The sequence below is a fragment of the Artemia franciscana genome, chromosome 20 (genome assembly GCF_032884065.1).
Source record: "Artemia franciscana chromosome 20, ASM3288406v1, whole genome shotgun sequence".
In the NCBI taxonomy this organism is placed as follows: domain Eukaryota; kingdom Metazoa; phylum Arthropoda; class Branchiopoda; order Anostraca; family Artemiidae; genus Artemia; species Artemia franciscana.
In genome coordinates, this window is record NC_088882.1 from 33,483,020 (window position 1) to 33,504,029 (window position 21,010).

Here is a 21,010-nt window from a genome sequence, read left to right on the forward strand (position 1 = left end):
TATTTCTCTTAGGCTTCCTTGAAGCCTGATTAATTTTTCTTTCTTCTTTACTATCCTTCAGCCCAAGATTTTTGCAAACATTTAATAATATTCAATAAAGTTTGATATGCAAATATTTTTTCAATTACCTGTTGTTTGCTCTTAAAGCAATTTAATGTAACCTTTTCCGTGCATAAAAACCTTCAATTTTTCCAAATAACGTTACATTCACTCTTGTGGTTGGGGGGGGGGGGTGATGATGATATAATTCATCAAACTTCTGGTTTTCTTTTTTAAGGTTTTTGAATTGTTGTAATCCCTTGTCAAAATGTATGCAAATACTTCTGCAATTACCAGTTTTTTGCTCTTAAACAATTTAATATAAACTTCTCGACAAACAGCACGCGGCAGGCTTCTATATATGCATTCTCATTGTCGCTTGTCTTCTAACCGCAGACAATTTGTTGTCTGTTCATACTGAGTCCTTTCAAAGAGATTTGATTATTAAAGCAAGTCCAATTTCTAGAAAACGATATCTACTAAGCTTCATACTTTCAGATCTACAACCTGAAACATAACGCTCTACCAATATTAGTTACGCGCCATTGTAGTTGTGTCCCTGTGTCTTTTAGTTTTATTATTGGTTTTTACCTTTTTTTTAGCTTTTTTAGTTTTTTTCTTTTTTCTTTTTAGTCTTTTTTCTTTTTTAGTTTTTAGTTTTTTTAGTTTTTTTATTAGTTTTTAGTTTTTCTTTCGTTTTAGTTTTTTTTTCGTTTTTTTAGTTTTTTTTATGTTTTAGTTTTGTAGTTTTTACGTTTTTTTAGTTTTTTTTTCTTTTTTAGTTTTTAGTTTTTTGACTTTTATTAGTTTTTTTAGTATTCTAGCTTTTTTAGTTTTTTTTTAGTTTTTTTCCTTTTTAGTTTTTTTGTAGTTTTTACCTTTTTTAGTTTTTTTCTTCTTTTGTATTTAAGGTTTGAACCTGGAATCTTTCGAACCTAGAACCTGGAACATACCGCGTTACCAACTTAGCTACATCAGCTTGTATATTTTCGTTTTTGAATTGGTATATGATGAAATAATTCAGACGTCATATGCGGACAGACAGACAGACAGACAGACAGACATAACCCACAAACAACTCATTTTTATATATATAGATATACTAGCTGTTGGGGTGGTGCGAAGCGCCACCCCAACACTTAGTTGGTGGGGCGCTTCGCGCCCCCCCAAGCCCCCCCGCGCGCGTAAGTCGTTACGTGCCATATTAGTTACGCGCCATTGTAGTTGTGTCCCTGTGTCCCACGTGTGAATAGAGATAGATATATGTTTTTAACTACGTAAAACATGCGAATATACAACATTCTTCGCTGTCCCATTGTCTGTGCATATAAATAGATTGCCAGGTTTACTGACTCTTGAACCTGCAACATATAATTGTCCATGGCAAAAACAATCCGTATTCAGATCTATACCTCATTATTCTAATGATGTGTCCCTGTGTCCCGGTCGTCATTTATATTCCCTGTGTCCCGGTCGTCATTTGTGTTCCGGTGTCCCAGTTTGTAATTTCTCTTTGATTGTCCCGGTCGTCATTTATATTCCCTGTGTCCCGGTGTCCCGGTCTGTAATTTCTATTCGAACAATTCCTGTGTCCCGGTCGTCATTTATATATCCCGCCTGTGCCCCCGGCGTCCCCGTTGTAGTATCCCTGTGTCCCGGTCGTCATTTATATTCCCTGTGTCCCGGTCGTGATTTGTGTCCGGGTGTCCCAGTCTGTAATTTCTCTTTGAGGTTCCCGGTCGTCACTTATATTCCCTCTGTCTCGGTCGTCATTTGTGTCCCTGTCTTTAATTTCTCTTTGAGTGTTTTTTCTTTTTAGTTTTTTTTAGTTTTTTACCTTTTTTCTTTTTTCAGTTTTCTTTTTCTTCTTTATTTTTCAGCGTCACTATGAAGTACATATCGCCGAACCTTTGTTTTTTTAACTTAAATCTTCTTTAAGCGTTCTTCTTTTGCGTTCTTTAGCCGCAAGCCTGTTTTCTTGCTGCTCTTGTGATTCCTCGGCACGCTTTCTTTTCTTACTTTCTCTATCAGCCGCAAGCCTGTTTTCTTGCTGTTCTTGTGATTCCTCGGAACGCTTTCTTTTCTTACTTTCTCTATCAGCAGCAAGTTTTTTGGTATAGACTCTTTGGGCAGCTTCCTCGGCTGTTGCCATTGTAGGTTCTTCAGTCATTTTACAATTAAACATTTTTCCGTGAACGAATGTCTTAAATACCTTTAATGACGTCATCATCATAACAAACATGACGATAACTAACTTCATGACGTCAGTTGACACACAAACATGACGTCACTCGACAGACACACACACAGACAACTTATTTATATATATATATATAGATATATATGTTTTTAACTACGTAAAACTTGCGAATATACAACATTCTTTGCTGTCCCATTGTCTGTGAGTATAAATAGATTGTCAGGTTTACCGACTCTTGAACATGCAACATATAATGGTCCATGGGAAAACAATCCGTATTCAGATCTATACCTCATGATTCTAATGATTGCCCTTGAGCTTTGTTGATGGTGATTGCTATCGACCATTCCCTGTGTCGCCGTTGTCGTTTATATATCCCCCTGTGCCCCCAGCGTCCCTGTTGTAGTTGTGTCCCTGTGTCCCGGTCGTCATTTATATTCCCTGTGTCTCGGTTGTCATTTGTGTCCCGGTGTCTCAGTCTGCGATTTCTCTTTGAGTGTCCCGGGCGTCATTTATATTCCTTGTGTCACGGTGTCCCGGTCGTCACTTGTGTCCCGGTGTCCCGGTCTGTATATACATTCGTTTTTGAATTGGTCTTTTTTTAGTTTTTAGTTTCTTACCTTTTTTTTTAGTTTTTTTAGTTATACCTCATGATTCTAATGATTGCCCTTGAGCTTTGTTGATGGTGATTGCTATCGACCATTCCCTGTGTCGCCGTTGTCATTTATATATCCCCCTGTGCCCCCAGAGTTGTAGTTGTGTCCCTGTGTCCTGGTCGTCTTTTATATTCCCTGTGTCCCGGTTGTCATTTGTGTTCCGGTGTCCCAGTCTGTGATTTCTCTTTGAGTGTCCCGGGCGTCATTTATATTCCTTGTGTCCCGGTGTCCCGGTCGTCACTTGTGTCCCGGTGTCCCGGTCTGTATATACATTTGTTTTTGAATTGGTCTTTTTTTAGTTTTTAGTTTTTTACCTTTTTTTTAGGTTTTTTAGTTATACCTCATGATTCTAATGATTGCCCTTGAGCTTTGTTGATGGTGATTGCTAATCGAACATTCCCTGTGTCCCCGTCGTCATTCATATATTCCCCTGTGCCCCCCGGCTTACCCGTTGCAGTTGTGTCCCTGTGTCCCAGTCGTCATTTATATTCCCTGTGTCCCGGTCGTCATTTGTATCCCGGTGTCCCGGTCTGTATATACATTCGTTTTTGAAATGGTATATGATGAAATAAATTTTTGTATTTTTCCCCTTTTTTTCTTTTTAGTTTTTTTTTTGGTTTTTACTTTTTTTAGTTTTTTTTGTTTTTTCTTTTTTCTTTTTAGTTTTTTTTATTTTTATTTTTTTAGTTTTGTTTTTCTCCTTTATTTTTCATTTTTTTTTCCTTTTTCTCTTTTTTAGTTTTTTAGTTTTTTAGCTTTTTTGTTTTTTTTATTAGTTTTTAGTTGTTTTTTCTTTTTAGTTTTTTTTTGCAGTTTTTACCTTTTTTTTGTTTTTTTAGTTTTTTTTACTTATGTCCTGGTCGTCATTTATACTCCCTGTGTCCTGGTCGTCATTTGTGTCCCGGTGCTTTGTTGATGGTGATTGCTAATCGAACATTCCTTGTGTTCCGGTCGCTTTCTCTTTGAGTGTCCCGGTCGTCATTTATATTCCCTATCTGCCGGTGTCCCGGTCGTCATTTGTGTCCCGATGTCCCGGTCTGTAATTTCGTCAGTCGAAAACATGACGTAACTCGACACACACACACACACACACAACTTATTTATATATATATATATATATATATATATATATATATATATATATATATATATATATATAAGTTGTTTGTCTGTATGTCGACTGACGTCATGTTTGTGTGTCGACTGACGTCATGTTTGTCGACTAACCAAACTACAGACCGGGACACCGGGACACAAATGACGTGTTATGTCTGTTATAACGTAATAGAGGCAACAATCTTGACAGGGCCTTTTGAGGGTGAGGCTTTTCTTATTCCATGTCTCAGGCTTGAGGCTAAAGAACGCAAAACCGCGCAGTTAGATGAAGATCCACCTGGACAGCGAGAGTCAAAACATATCAAAACTGAAAATGATAGCGATGATGATTGGGTTTGGGATCTTGACTTTGATAAGGTCATCAATGCCTACCAGATTTTAATTAAAAAAACAAAGGTTCGGCGATATGTATTTCCTAGTGAAGCTGAAAAATAAAGAAGAAAAAGAAAACTGAAAAAAGAAAAAATGTAAAAAACTAAAAAATACTAAAAAGAAAAAACACTCAAAGAGAAATTACAGACCGGGACACAAATGACGACCGGGACAGAGGGAATATAAATAACGACCGGGACACTCAAGGAGAAATTACAGGCTGGGATACCGGGACACAAATGACGACCGGGACACAGGCAATATAAATGACGACCAGGACACAGGTATTTAAGAATATCGTTCAAAGACAAATTTTTAATTGTAAGAAGACCGTTGAAAGAGAAATTTCTAATTGTAAAATGACTGAAGAACCTACAATGGCAACACCCGAGGAAGCTGCTCAAAACGAATGTATTCACGCCGAAGTAGCTGAGTTGGTAAAGCGTTATGTTTCAGGTTCTAGGTCCGAGAGGCTCCAGGTTTGAACCTTGGCTTTAGCATTAATACAAAAGAAGAAAAAAACTAAAAAAGGAAAAAACTACAAAAAAACTAAAAAGAAAATATATATATATATTTATATATATCATCTTTTCCACAAAAATAATAATTTAGTGCTTCTGCTTAAAAAGAGCAATCGAATTGATGCCTCCTGATGCGCAACTATCAACAAAGTGGCAATCGTTGTGGTCGGTGATCAGTTCTTACCTCGAGATAATATTCTTTATAGGCGAAACAATCAGTTGACAAGAATTGCTTAAACTCATCGATGCTACGATGCCCTACAATATCCTGACGAATATAAATGACGCCCGGGACACTCAAATAGAAATCACAGACTGGGACACCGGGACACAAATGACGACGGGGACACAGGGAATATAAATGACGACCCGGACACAGGGATACAACTACAACGGGGACGCCGGGGGGCACAGGGGGATATATAAATGACGACGGCAACAAAGGAAATGGTCGATTAGCAATCACCATCAACAAAGCTCAAGGGCAATCAATAGAATCATGAGGTATAGATCTGAATACGGATTGTTTTCCCATGGACCATTATGCGTTGCATGTTCAAGAGTCGGTAAACCTGACAATCTATTTATAAGCACAGACGATGGGACAGCAAAGAATGTTGTATATTCGCAAGTTTTACGTAGTTAAAAACATATATATATATATATATATATATATATATATATATATATATATATATATATATATATATATATATATATAAATATATATATATATATATATATATATATATATATATATATATATATATATATATATATATATATCCGATGAAGATGCTCAAAGAGTCTATGCCAAAAAACTTGCTTTTGATAGAGAAAGTCAGAAAAGAAAGCGTGCCGAGGAATCAAAAGAACAGCAAGGAAACAGGCTTGAGGCTAAAGAACGCAAAACCGCGCAGTTAGAAGAAGATCCACCTGGACAGCGAGAGTCAAAACATATCAAAACTGAAAATGATAGCGATGATGATTGGGTTTGGGATCTTGACTTGGATAAGGTCATCAATGCCTACCAGATTTTAGTTAAAAAAACAAAGGTTCGGCGATATGTATTTCATAGTGAAGCTGAAAAATAAAGAAAAAAAGAAAACTGAAAAAAGAAAAAATGTAAAAAACTAAAAAATACTAAAAAGAAAAAACACTCAAAGAGAAATTACAGACCGGGACACAAATGACGACCGGGACAGAGGGAATATAAATAACGACCGGGACACTCAAGGAGAAATTACAGACTGGGATACCGGGACACAAATGACGACCGGGACACAGGCAATATAAATGACGACCAGGACACAGGTATTTAAGAATATCGTTCAAAGACAAATTTTTAATTGTAAGAAGACCGTTGAAAGAGAAATTTCTAATTGTAAAATGACTGAAAAAACCTACAATGGCAACACCCGAGGAAGCTGCTCAAAACGAATGTATTCACGCCGAAGTAGCTGAGTTGGTAAAGCGTTATGTTTCAGGTTCTAGGTCCGAGAGACTCCAGGTTTGAACCTTGGCTTTAGCATTAATACAAAAGAAGAAAAAAACTAAAAAATGTAAAAACTACAAAAAAACTAAAAAGAAAATATATATATATATTTATATATATCATCTTTTCCACAAAAATGATAATTTAGTGCTTCTGCTTAAAAACAGCAATCGAATTGATTCCTCCTGATACGCAACTATCAACAAAGTGGCAATCGTTGTGGTCGGTGATCAGTTCTTACCTCGAGATAATATTCTTTATAGGCGAAACAATCAGTTGACAAGAATTGCTTAAACTCATCGATGCTACGATGCCCTACAATATCCTGACGAATATAAATGACGCCCGGGACACTCAAATAGAAATCACAGACTGGGACACCGGGACACAAATGACGACGGGGACACAGGGAATAGAAATGACGACCCGGACACAGGGACACAACTACAACGGGGACGCCGGGGGGCAATGGGGAATATATAAATGACGACGGCAACAAAGGAAATGGTCGATTAGCAATCACCATCAACAAAGCTCAAGGGCAATCAATAGAATCATGAGGTATAGATCTGAAAACGGATTGTTTTCCCATGGACCATTATGCGTTGCATGTTCAAGAGTCGGTAAACCTGACAATCTATTTATATGCACAGACGATGGGACAGCAAAGAATGTTGTATATTCGCAAGTTTTACGTAGTTAAAAACATATATATATATATATATATATATATATATATATATATATATATATATATATATATATATATATATATATATATATATATATACATATATATATATATGTTTTGCAATCGTACACGCATATTTGTAGTTAATTTTAATATTTTTACGTGTGCCCATAAATTAGAATTTTTCAGGCAAGCATTCATTTCGTCTGCAGGAGTTAAACTACGTAAAAATTGCGAATATACAACATTCTTGGCTTTCCCATTGTCTGTGCATATACAAAGCCGTATGCACTAATAATGACGTCATATGCAAACGCTCTTTTTACAAACAAACAAACATGCATACCTACAACTCGTTTTTATATAGATAGATAGATAGGTAGATACAATACAAATTAACTGCGTAAAACTTGCGAATATACAACATTTTTCACTGTCCAATTGTCGCTGCATATAAATAGATTGTCAGGTTTACCGACCCTCGAACATGCAACGCACAATTGTCCATGGGAAAAACAATCAGTATTAAGATCTATACCACATTTTTCTAATGATTGACCTTGAGCTTTGTTAATGGTGATTGCAAATGCTAATCGAATTGGGAATTGCAATCTTTTAAATTGAAAAGGCAGATCCGTTGGAATCATGGGAATGCGAGGAATAAGAACAGCCTCACCCTCAAAAGGCCCTGTCAAGATTGTGGCCTCTATTAGGTTTTCCATTGTTTTTTTTTACGGCAAGTCGCGTGCCATTGCAAAGCTTTGGTGGGTTGATATTTCTTAAAAGTATTATTGGTACGCCTATTTTTAGTTGTAGCACGTGTGGTGGAAACCCTGAAAGATCTATGGAATTTAAAAATTCAGATGGATAAATAACCGCTTCATTTGGTCCCAAAACTGTGTCGACTGACTTGTAAAGGACTGCCTGGTCTCGAATCTTGGTCAAAACAATATTGTTGATTTCGTGGACGTCTATATTTTTGGGTGCGAGAATCGCTCTTTCACTTAGCCCTTTATTATTTTTATAATTTTTTAGAATATTCGGAAATACTTTTTCAATCAATTAATTTTTGGACGTCACTAAATTACAGAAATCAGCAGGTAGTTGTATACGTCCTGAAATTGAGTCTATCGTATCATAAATGTCTTTTTGTTCCGACGTTAACTTGGAAATGTTATTTTGTACATATGACAATAGATCATTCGTACTGTAACTTTTTTCACGATCCAATTCTACACATGTCGAAACAGCAGCGATACGGTTAGGTGAAGGCATTCCCAAATCCTGAAGAGGTTTGTTTGCCATACGTACGCACAAATCTTCTATAATAACTAAAGTGTAGTTATAAATTTCTGATGTAAAATCAAAAGTCATATCTGACGTCTCTAACTGTTTTCGATGGAGTATATCTTCGGACATTTTTCACTTATATTTTTCCCATAACTCTGTAAGAGCTGATGGAGAGCAAGTTGTTAAAATGATGCCAAACAATGCACGAATTTGACTTGGGGTTGACGTTTCGCACTAATGGGGAATATGGAACAACCCACTGGTTATCTACTTCGATGGTGGTACCGTTGCCATTGTAGGTTCTTCAGTCATTTTACAATTAGAAATTTCTCTTTCAACGGTCTTCTTACAATTAAAAATTTGTCTTTGAACGATATTCTTAAATACCTGTGTCCTGGTCGCCATTTATATTCCCTGTGTCCCGGCCGTCATTTGTGTCCCAGTATCCCAGTCTGTAATTTCTCTTTGAGTGTCCCGGTCGTTATTTATATTCCCTCTGTCCCGGTCGTCATTTGTGTCCCGGTCTGTAATTTCTCTTTGAGTGTTTTTTCTTTTTAGTATTTTTTAGTTTTTTACTTTTTTTCTTTTTTCAGTTTTCTTTTTCTTCTTTATTTTTCAGCTTCACTGTGAAATACATATCGCCGAACCTTTGTTTTTTAAACTAAAATCTGGTAGGCATTGATGACCTTATCCGAGTCAAAATCCCAAACCCAATCATCATCGATATCATTTTCAGTTTTGATATGTTTTGACTCTCGCTGTCCAGGTGGATCTTCATCTAACTGCGCGGTTTTGCGTTCTTTAGCCTCAAGCCTGTTTCCTTGCTGTTCTTTTGATTCCTCGGCACGCTTTCTTTTCTGACTTTCTCTATCAGCAGCAAGTTTTTTGGCATAGACTCTTTGAGCATCTTCATCGGCTTTTGCCATTGTAAGTTCATCAGTCATTTTAAACTTAAACATTAATAGATTTCTACGTGAACATATATGTCTTAAATATCTTTAATGACGTCACCGTCATAGCAAAAATGACGACAACTAACTTCATGACGTCAGTTGACACAGAAACATGACGTCACCTGATCCACAGACAGACACACAGACAGACAACTTATTTTTATATATAGATAGATAGATTATGTCATAATTACTTTCGTTTGTTCAAGCAATCTTAACGAGAATGTTTCATTGACAAGGAGTAGGGAAGCAAAATCGTGAATTCAGAACTAAGAGAGAGCACTGCTTAGATAGAAAGCTACCTTTTTGCTCAAGCTGATAGATTGGGTTAGCAGGATGATTTTAAGAAGAGTATATTTCTTGGTAATGGGTATTAGGTATAATGGTTTATTCTTGGTAAGAGTATATTACTCCCAGTAATTGGTTAAATTGCATGGTGAAGCAGAACACCATCGTGGGAGGATCCTCTATAGGAGGACAACTGCGGCAGGGCTTAAGATCCAGATTTATGGACAACGGCCTCTGTAAAGGGCTGCCTCGACCCTTTCGGGGTACCTGCAAGACTGGGAAACTTGCGGTCAATTTTTCCCACTTGAGGAGTGGCGCCCCTCGAGGAAATTATAGCCTAGTAAACAACACAGCACTCGTACGGGATTCTGATTATTGGATAATTTTCTGGGCTTGGTTTGTTTTGAGGGGCGTTTTTGGGCTGAAAAACATCATCCTAGCTAATTAATCTAATAAGGGTTACCTCCCCGTAATAGCATAATATTTGTAGGCATGAATATATAATGAGTCGGAGGTAATAGGCTTGGGACTGTCTGTGCAGGATTTCGACTCTTGTTGATAGAAGAGCATCGCCAAGTGCTGAAAACCATGTTGTGACCAAGATGGGCCCAGAATTGCACAAAGCCTCCAACTTACTGGAGGTCCCAGGGAATTCTTGCTGTCCGGTTCTAAGCCGGCTTAAGCGCTTCGGTGTAGACTTGAGAAGATATGTTGGTCCCCATCCTGCACTGGTATCCGGGATCACTGCTTTTCTTGAGGCCAAAATAATTTCAAAGATTTAAAGAACATGAAAATTGGAACTTGGAATGTTACGACGTTAAAAAATGACTATCGCATCGACATTTTGACTGACGAATTCAGACGGTTTGAACTGGATTTATTAGGAGTTTCAGAAACTCATATCCCAGGGGTAGGAAGCATGAAATTAGGTGATATAGAATTTGTTTACTCAGGAAGGAAGGATGGGGTACATAGACAGGGAGTAGGGCTCATGATGAATAAGGAAGCTGCTAAGTCTTGTTTAGGCTGGGAAGGTATTAATAATAGAATACTAATTGCTCATTTTATGACTAAAAAGTTTAGGGTATCAGTTATAGTAGTATATGCCCCCATTGAACCAACTGATGGAGATACTAGCGACTCAGATGAATTTTACTTACAGTTACAGGAGAAAATAGACAGGGTACCAGGTAGGAATATGGTGTTTTTGCTAGGAGATTTTAATGCCCAGGTTGGTAGAAATAGGGATAGATGGTATCCTAGCCTAGGTAAATTTGGTGTAGGAAAAGAAAACAGTAATGACTATAGGCTTTTGCAATTTTGTAGGTATAACAACCTAGTTATAACCAATACGGTGTTTGGTCACAAAATGGCCCATAAGTTGACATGGTATTCACGTGATGGTAAGACAGCAAACCTTATTGATTATGTTATTGTAAACAGAAGACTAGCAGGATCAATACAAGATACTAGGGTGTATAGGAGTGCCGTTATTGATGTTAAAAGTAAAGATCACCATCTAATAGTGTCTAAGGTTAATTTAAAGCTGAAATTTCGGAAGAGTAACTCCCTCCCGGAAAGTTATGATGTTGGTAGACTTCAGGATGAAAATTTGAGAAAAAAATTCCAGGAACAGTTGAGTACTAAACTTGAGGGTTTAAAGTTTGACAATGTGGAGGATGGATGGAATGATTTCAGAAAAACAATTTGTGAAGTTGCTGATGGCGTCCTAGGGAAGAGTGCTAAGACAGCAACTAGGAATATTAGTGAAAAAGCTTTAGGTTTAATAGAGAGTAGAAGGGGTTTGTATAAGAATTATCTGAGCGATAGGTCGTATGAAAACAAAAGGAATGTAAAGAAAGTGGAGAAAGCATTAAAGTATGAACTAAGGAGATGTGAAATGGAGGCGATGGATAAAATTGCTGAGGATCTGGAAGATGCGGCTAGACGGCATAATAGTAAAATATTATACTGGCATGTTAATAAATTGAAAGGGAGTAGCCGATCCGGACTAGTCCCAGTTAAAGATAGAAATGGGGCCACAATTAGTGATAAGGAAAAAGTTAAAGAAAGATGGGTGGAACATTTTGAGAATGTGCTAAACCGAGATACAGTTGCAGGAAAAGATATAGATGAAAATGAAAAAGTTTGTGATACCTTGGATGTGAAGGAAGATTTGTTTAGTGAGGAAGAATTAGCGACAGTACTAGAAGGATTAAAAAATAATAAGGCCCCAGGTGCTGATAGTATGATTAATGAGTTCCTTAAATATGGTGGCTCTGAGGTTAGGAATAAGCTACTGAAGATTATGAACATGATTTTTGAAAAAGGGGAAGTACCCAATGATTTTAGGAAAACCTTAATTAAACCACTGTATAAGAAAGGTGACAAGAGTGAATGTCGTAATTATCGAGGCATTAGTCTGGTCTCTGTAGGTAGCAAATTACTGAGTAATATAAAACTTTTTAGACTGAGACATGCTGTAGACAAAGTTTTAAGGGAAGAACAATGCGGTTTTAGAAAAGGTAGAGGATGTGTCGACCATGTTTTCACTCTTAGGTTAATAATTGAGAAGTCCCTTCGTTGTCAAACACCTTTGGTCCTTAGTTTTATCGATTATGAGCAAGCTTTCGATTCTGTTGATAGAACAGCGTTAACAAAGGTCTTATCGTTATATGGCATACCAGAAAAATACATTAAAGTGATTTGCGCTATGTACGAGAATAATACTGCTGCGGTTAAGGTAGGAAATGAGGTTAGCAACTGGTTTTGTATTAAATCAGGAGTTAAGCAGGGTTGTGTTCTATCCCCCTTTATATGGATCATTTTGATGGACTTCGTCTTAAGGAGCACAGGAAAGGCAATTGGAGACCATGGAATCAAATGGGGAGGAAGAACGCTCCTGGACTTAGATTATGCTGATGATTTAAGCATATTAGATGAAAGTGTGAGCAAAATGAATGAATTTTTAGAGGTTTTACGAGTTCAGGGTGCTAAAATAGGCTTGAAAATTAATGTTAAGAAGACTAAGTCACTAAGGCTAGGAATAAGTGAAGATGAACAGGTGACCTTAGGTAACGAAAAGATTGATCAGGTTGGGAGCTTCAGTTACCTTGGTAGTATTATTAGTAAAGATGGTGGGAGCAGTGAAGATGTTAAAAGTAGAATAGCTAAAGCTCAGGGTGTTTTTTCACAGTTAAAAAAGGTTTGGAAGAATAGAAAGATAAGCCTACAAACCAAGATTAGAATATTGGAAGCTACAGTGATGACAGTGGTCAAATATGGCTCTGAAGCATGGACACTCCGAAAAGCAGATGAAAATTTACTAGATGTTTTCCAGAGAAATTGCCTACGGATTGTTCTGGGTACCCGGCTGACTGACCGTATTTCAAACAGTAGGTTGTACGAAAAGTGTGGTTCAATCCCGCTTTCTGGGGCTATAATGAAAGAAAGGTTGAGATGGCTAGGCCACGTTCTACGGATGAAGGATGACAGATTACCGAAGATTTTCCTTTTTGGCCAACCGTCTGGGGCTACACGGAAAGCAGGTCGTCCTTGTCTGGGTTGGGAGGATGTCATAAATAAGGATTTAAAGGAAATGGGAACTTCCTGGGAGGGTGTAAAGAGGGAGGCTTTAAATAGATTAGGTTGGAGGAGGAGCGTGCGTAGCTGTGTTGGCCTCAGGCGGCTTGGTGCTGCAGTGAGTTAGTAGTAGTAGTAGTATATATATATATATATATATATATATATATATATATATATATATATATATATATATATATATATATATATATATATATATATACATATATATACATATATATATATATATCTATATTCACAGGTGGGACATAGGGACACAACTACAATGGCGCGTAACTAATATGGCGCGTAACGACTTACGCGCGCGGGGGGGCTTTGGGGGGGGGCGCGAACTTCCTGGGAGGGTGTAAAGAGGGAGGCTTTAAATAGATTAGGTTGGAGGAGGAGCGTGCGTAGCTGTGTTGGCCTCAGGCGGCTTGGTGCTGCAGTGAGTTAGTAGTAGTAGTAGTAGTAGTAGTATATATATATATATATATATATATATATATATATATATATATATATATATGTATATATATATATATATATATATATATATATATCTATATATATATATATATATATATATATATATATATATATATATATATATATATATATATATATATATCACAGGTGGGACGTAGGGACACAACTACAATGGCGCGTAACTAATATGGCGCGTAACGACTTACGCGCGCGGGGGGGCTTGGGGGGGGGCGCGAAGCGCCCCCACCAACTAGGTGTTGGGGTGGCGCGAAGCGCCACTCCAACAGCTAGTATATATATATATATATATATATATATATATATATATATATATATATATATATATATATATATATATATATACGACAATAATTCCAAATAGAAAAAGGAATTTTTCCCATGACAAAATTTTTTTTTCAAATTTGTAAATTAAGATATTTCCAATACTTGTTGTTTTTGCATTTTTTTGTTTTTTTTTCTGCATTTACGAGAGAGAGTGTACAGCTACCTATTATATGCCAAAATAAATGATCATTTGTTTTAAATGTGGCTAGGCTTTTATCCTAAAACATTGTATACGAAATTTATTTCTTAGCAAGAGTTACAAAAACTGACTAAACACAAGCAAACAACTTGTAAAATATTTCTAATTGGAAAAATAAATTTCCAAGAAAAAAAGGAATATCAGATATTTAAACAGTGAATTAACACAACTATAAAAAGACTATTTGATTTAAAGCGGCGAATTATAATTCATCTTTCGGCAGTTCATCCAATTCGACATCGGAGAGATCTATGTCTTCTTCGACTTCTAAAATAGCATCTTTTCCATCCCAAGGTTCAACGTCCCGAATTTTGGGCAATTCGGCACCTCGAATGGGAGCTGTCGATCCTTTGCCATACGAGAGATCCCTTAAAAATGCATTGATTCCATCACTAGAGAAGGGGTCCCGCCACGTCAAATACTTCATCTTCTTATGACTTATAACAGCCATAGCTGATATCCAAAACCACAAAATTCTAGAGCTTCTTCTAATTCTGGCTGACTGCTTGCTTCAGCCAAAGCCATCCCCACATTTTCTTTTTGTATTTTTCTCCCATGGTTCTGAGAATTTCCAAGTAGTTATTGCGGCATTCAGAATGACAGTCCTATATGTTTGGCAGAATTGAAATAACGCAAAGTGGATGATCGACAAAGGCAGACTTGAAGATTGACTCAGATGTTATCTGTTCTATTTCCGGAGCCGGTACACTTTCTGCTGCTTTCTCAAGAGCCCAGGAGACAATATCTTGTGAAACTCTGCCACCATCATAATCTTGTGCTGAATGTTTATCCTTCTTACCAGATGGAAAATACTTGATTGTTGGGTAGCCTTGAACACCATACTCTTGCGCCTTGATTGAGTGAACTGTCGCACCAAGAGCTCCCAGTTTGACTTTGCCTTTAAGTTCAGTGGCTGCTTGAGCCCAATGAGGTGCCAGGTTCTTACAGTGGCCACACCATGGTGCATAAAATTCGACAAGCCACAAATCCTCGGATCCAAGAACAAGTTTGTCAAAGTTGTCGTCAGTCAGTTCAATAACATCGCTACTGCCCGAAGAACTACTCTTCTTTCCACCCATTTGATTATTGACTTTGGCTTTTAAAGCTTTGAAAGCAGCATCAATGAGCCCATCAGCAGTTCTTGCTCCATTGTAATCTTCTGGCTTCTTTTTATTTGCTCCAAAAATTGTAATAGTTGGGAAACCACGCACACTGAACTCACCACCAAGTAAATTATGCTCGTCAGCACTTACTGCACCAACTTTCACAACACCCTTCAAACCCGGTCGTCATTTATATCTCCCAGTCGTTATTTGTGTCCCAGTGTCCCAGTCTGTAATTTCTCTTTGAGTGTCCCGGTCGTCATTTATATTCCCTGTGTCCCGGCTTTCAGTTTTCTTTTTCTCCTTTATTTTTCAGTTTTTTTCCTTTTTTTAGTTTTTAGTTTTTTTAGTTTTTTTTATTAGTTTTTAGTTTTTTTCTTTTTAGTTTTTTTGTAGTTTTTACCTTTTTTTTAGTTTTTTTAGTTTTTTTTCTTTTTTAGTTTTTTACCTGTTTTTGTTTTTTTTTTTTTATTTTTTAGCTTTTTTAGTTTTTTTAGTATTTTCTTTTTAGTTTTTTTGTAGTTTTTACCTTTTTGATTTTTTTTCTTCTTTTGTATTAATGCTAAAGCCAAGGTTACAACCTGGAGCCTCTTGGACCTAGAACCTGAAACATAACGCTTAACCAACTCAGTTACTTATTACAGTTCGAAATTTCTCTTTCAACGATCTTCTTACAATTAAAAATTTTTCTTTGAACGATATTCTTAAATACCTGTGTCCTGGTCGTCATTTATATTCCCTGTGTCCCGGTCGTCATTTGTGTCCAGGTATCCCAGTCTGTAATTTCTCTTTGAGTGTCCCGGTCGTCATTTATACTCCCTCTGTCCCGGTCGTCATTTGTGTCCCGGTCTGTAATTTCTCTTTGAGTGTTTTTTCTGTTTAGTTTTTTTTAGTTTTTTCCCTTTTTCTTTTTTCAGTTTTCTTTTTCTTCTTTATTTTTCAGCGTCACTATGAAATACATATCGCCGAACCTTTGTTTTTTTAACTAAAATCTGGTAGGCATTGATGATTTTATCCAAGTCAAAATCCCAAACCCAATCATCATCGCTATCATTTTCAGTTTTGATATGTTTTGACTCTCGCTGTCCAGGTGGATTTTCATCTAACTGCGCAGTTTTGAGTTCTTTAGCTGCAAGCCTGTTTTCTTGCTGTTCTTGTGATTCCTCGGCACGCGATCTTTTCTTACTTTCTCTATCATCCGCAAGTTTTTTGGCATAGACTCTTTGAGCAGCTTCCTCGGCTGTTGCAATTGTAGGTTCTTCAGTCATTTACAATTAAACATTTTTCCGTCCACGATCTTCTTACAATTAAAAATTTGTCTTTTAACGATTTTCTTAAATACTTTTAATGACGTCAATGTCATAACAAACATGACGACAACTAACTTCATGACGACATGATGACATGACGTCACTCGACAGACCCACAGACAAACAGCTTATTTTTATATATATAGAAGATAGATATCTACATATATATATATATATATATATATATATATATATATATATATATATATATATATATATATATATATATATATATATATATATATATATATATATATATATACTAGCTGTTGGGGTGGCGCTTCGCGCCACCCCAACACCTAGTTGGTGGGGGCGCTTCGCGCCCCCCCAAGCCCCCCCGCGCGCGTAAGTCGTTACGCGCCATATTAGTTACGCGCCATTGTAGTTGTGTCCCTATGTCCCACCTGTGAATATAGATAGATATATATATATATATATATATATATATATATATATATATATATATATATATATATATATATATATATATATATATACTAGCTGTTGGGGTGGCGCTTCGCGCCACCCCAACACCTAGTTGGTGGGGGCGCTTCGCGCCCCCCCCAAGCCCCCCCGCGCGCGTAAGTCGTTACGCGCCATAATAGTTACGCGCCATTGTAGTTGTGTCCCTATGTCCCACCTGTGAATATAGATATATATATATATATATATATATATATATATATATATATATATATATATATATATATATATATATATATATATATATATATATATATATATATATATATATATATATATATATATATATATATATATATATATATATATATATGGTTTTAACTACGTAAAACTTGCGAATATACAACATTCTTTGCTGTCCCATTGTCTTTGCATATAAATAGATTGTCAGGTTTACCGACTCTTGAACATGCAACATATAATGGTCCATGGGAAAACAATCTGTATTCAGATCTATACCTCATGATTCTAATGATTGCCCTTGAGCTTTGTTGATGGTGATTGCTAATCGACCATTCCCTGTCCCGGTGTCCCGGTCGTCATTTACATCCCCCTGTTTCCCCCGGTGTCCCCGTTGTAGTTGTGTCCCTGTGTCCCGGTCGTCATTTATATTCCCTGTGTCCCGGTCGTCATTTGTATCCCGGTGTCCCGGTCTGTATATACATTCGTTTTTTAGTTTTGTTTTTCTCCTTTATTTTTTTCCTTTTTTTTTCTTTTTTAGCTTATTTAGATTTTTAGATTTTTTAGTTTTTTTATTAGTTTTTAGTTTTGTTTTCTTTTTAGTTTTTTTGTCCCGGTCGTCATTTATATCCCCCTGTTTCCCCCGGTGTCCCCGTTGTAGTTGTGTCCCTGTGTCCCGGTCGTCATTTATATTCCCTGTGTCCCGGTCGTCATTTGTATCCCGGTGTACCGGCCTGTATATACATTCGTTTTTTAGTTTTGTTTTTCTCCTTTATTTTTTTCCTTTTTTTTTCTTTTTTAGTTTATTTAGATTTTTAGATTTTTTAGTTTTTTTAGTTTTTTTAGTTTTTTTAGTTTTTTAGCTTTTTTACTTTTTTTATTAGTTTTTAGTTTTTTTGTAGTTTTTGCCTTTTTTTAGTTTTTTCAGTTTTTTTTTAGTTTTTTATTGGTTTTTACCTTTATTTTAGCTTATTTTTCAGTTTTTTCCTTTTTTTTAGTTTTTTTTAGTTTTTAGTTTTTTTAGTTTTTTACTTTTTTTAGTTTTTTTAGTTTTTTTAGTTTTTTAGCTTTTTTATTTTTTTTATTAGTTTTTAGTTTTTTTGTAGTTTTTGCCTTTTTTTTAGTTTTTTTAGTTTTTTAGCTTTTTTATTAGTTTTTAGTTTTTTTTGTAGTTTTTGCCTTTTTTTAGTTCTTTTAGTTTTTTAGCTTTTTTATTTTTTTTATTAGTTTTTAGTTTTTTTTGTAGTTTTTGCCTTTTTTTAGTTTTTTCAGTTTTGACGTCACCTGATCCAGTTTTTTCAGGTGACGTCACCTGATCCACGATCCACAGATCCACAGACAACTTATTTTTATATATATAGATAGTTTTTTTTTTTACTTATGTCCTGGTCTTCTTTTAGTTTTTACCTTTTTTAGTTTTTTTTAGTTTTTTAGATGAAAATTTTTTTTGGTTTTTTCCTTTTTTTCTTTTTAGTTTTTTATTGGTTTTTACCTTTATTTTAGCTTATTTTTCAGTTTTTTCCTTTTTTTTATTTTTTTTTTATTTTTTATTTTTTTTAGTTTTTTACCTTTTTTTAGTTTTTTTAGTTTTTTTAGTTTTTTAGCTTTTTTACTTTTTTTATTAGTTTTTAGTTTTTTTTTGTAGTTTTTGCCTTTTTTTAGTTTTTTCAGTTTTTTTTTTAGTTTTTTATTGGTTTTTACCTTTATTTTAGCTTATTTTTCAGTTTTTTCCTTTTTTTTTAGTTTTTTTTAGTTTTTAGTTTTTTTAGTTTTTTATCTTTTTTTAGTTTTTTTAGTTTTTTTAGTTTTTTAGCTTTTTTATTTTTTTTATTAGTTTTTAGTTTTTTTTGTAGTTTTTGCCTTTTTTTAGTTTTTTTAGTTTTTTAGCTTTTTTATTAGTTTTTAGTTTTTTTTGTAGTTTTTGCCTTTTTTTAGTTTTTTTAGTTTTTTAGCTTTTTTATTTTTTTTATTAGTTTTTAGTTTTTTTTGTAGTTTTTGCCTTTTTTTAGTTTTTTCAGTTTTGACGTCACCTGATCCAGTTTTTTCAGGTGACGTCACCTGATCCATCCACAGACAGACAACTTATTTTTATATATATAGATATATATGTTTTTAACTACGTAAAACTTGCGAATATACAACATTCTTTGCTGTCCCATTGTCTGTGCATATAAATAGATTTTCAGGTTTACCGACTCTTGAACATGCAACATATAATGGTCCATGGGAAAACAATCCGTATTCAGATCTATACCTCATGATTCTAATGATTGCCCTTGAGCTTTGTTGATGGTGATTGCTAATCGACCATTCCCTGAGTCGCCATCGTCATTTATATATCCCCCTGTGCACCCCGGCGTCCCCTTTGTAGTTATGTCCCTGTGTCCCGGTCGTCATTTATATTCAACTAACCCACATAACAAAATATATATATTTTATATATATATATATATATATATATATATATATATATATATATATATATATATATATATATATATATATATATATATATATATATATATATATATATATATATATATATATATATATATATATATATATATATATATATATATATATATATATATACGCCGGGGAACGGCGGCAAAGCCCAGAGGCTTTGCCGCAATTCGAGCCTTTCTTGATGTCATGACGTCACCAGAGGCGACGGCCACCCTGTGAAAAATACAGTGGCCCCTTGTGAAAAATATGAATTAAATCTTAAAATCCTGACCTATTTAGACTGTTTTTGTGGTCAGTCATCCCGTACCTTGTTTTCCAACTGTAGATCCCACTATTCATTGTTACTGTTTGTTCGTCGTTACCTCAAAAAGTTTTTTCCCTGTCTTTTGCTTTAGCTTTTTCGATTCATACATCATCTCTTTTAAATTTTTAATGGTGTTACAGATAACAAATACATCCTTTTCCAGTTTCTAACCAAGGATCACTATTCAAAATTTCGTTTACAACTCAATGTGATTATCTCGGTCGTTTGTTCCATGCCATTTTCTTTATCTATTGTGATTCTACCTTTTACTAGTTTTCCAATTGCATTTAACTTTGCTTCATTTCAATAAGTCAAACCCTTAAACATTTTAAATTACCTTAAATTATAATAGCGCCTTTATAAAATTACGTTTTTTTTTATTGGACCTTTGATTTTTACCCTGGCTTGTCTTTTGTGATTATGAAAAAAACAAACAAAAAAAACACCGAACCTTTGTTTTTTAACCGAGGCTGATACAGTATCAGGTGCTTGACTAGCAACCTAATAAACCCCAATGTCGTTATTTATAACTATTTCAGTGCTTGGAGAGCTTTTATATGAATGTCAACTTTTGCCTCAATTTGTTTTTTTTTTGTCATTGCAGAAGCTTAATTTTCTTTGAAAAAGGCATAGTAATCATTGATGATTCCATATAAGAATCCCCAACCCAATTATCATAACTATAATTTTCAATTTTGGCATGCGTTGACTCCACTGTCGCTTATCTTCTAACCCTATTTTTCTTTCTTCATCATTATGGATTTCTGTTACTTCAGACAATCTGCCAATACCCTTCACTTTAACGGCCCTTATTGGTCAAGTTTTAAATGACGTTCTAGGTTGTAGATTTGTTATTTTTTCAGATGGTGGAACAAAAATTTCTTTTTCTTCCACCGACGTATCATTTATGACTATAGTAAATTCTCGT

General features: G+C 35.3%; 1 protein-coding gene across 1 annotated transcript in view; it reads right to left on the bottom strand.

The window, feature by feature from the left end:
- Positions 1-14,273: 14,273 nt before the first annotated feature.
- LOC136040055 (uncharacterized) overlaps positions 14,274-21,010 on the bottom strand; it is a 29,496-nt gene continuing 22,759 nt past the window's right edge. Inside the window, 3 exon segments of the mRNA XM_065724120.1 lie at positions 14,274-14,692; positions 14,695-14,751; positions 14,754-15,510. Of these exon segments, the coding sequence (XP_065580192.1) occupies positions 14,439-14,692; positions 14,695-14,751; positions 14,754-15,510 (1,068 nt within the window). The 3' untranslated portion in view covers positions 14,274-14,438.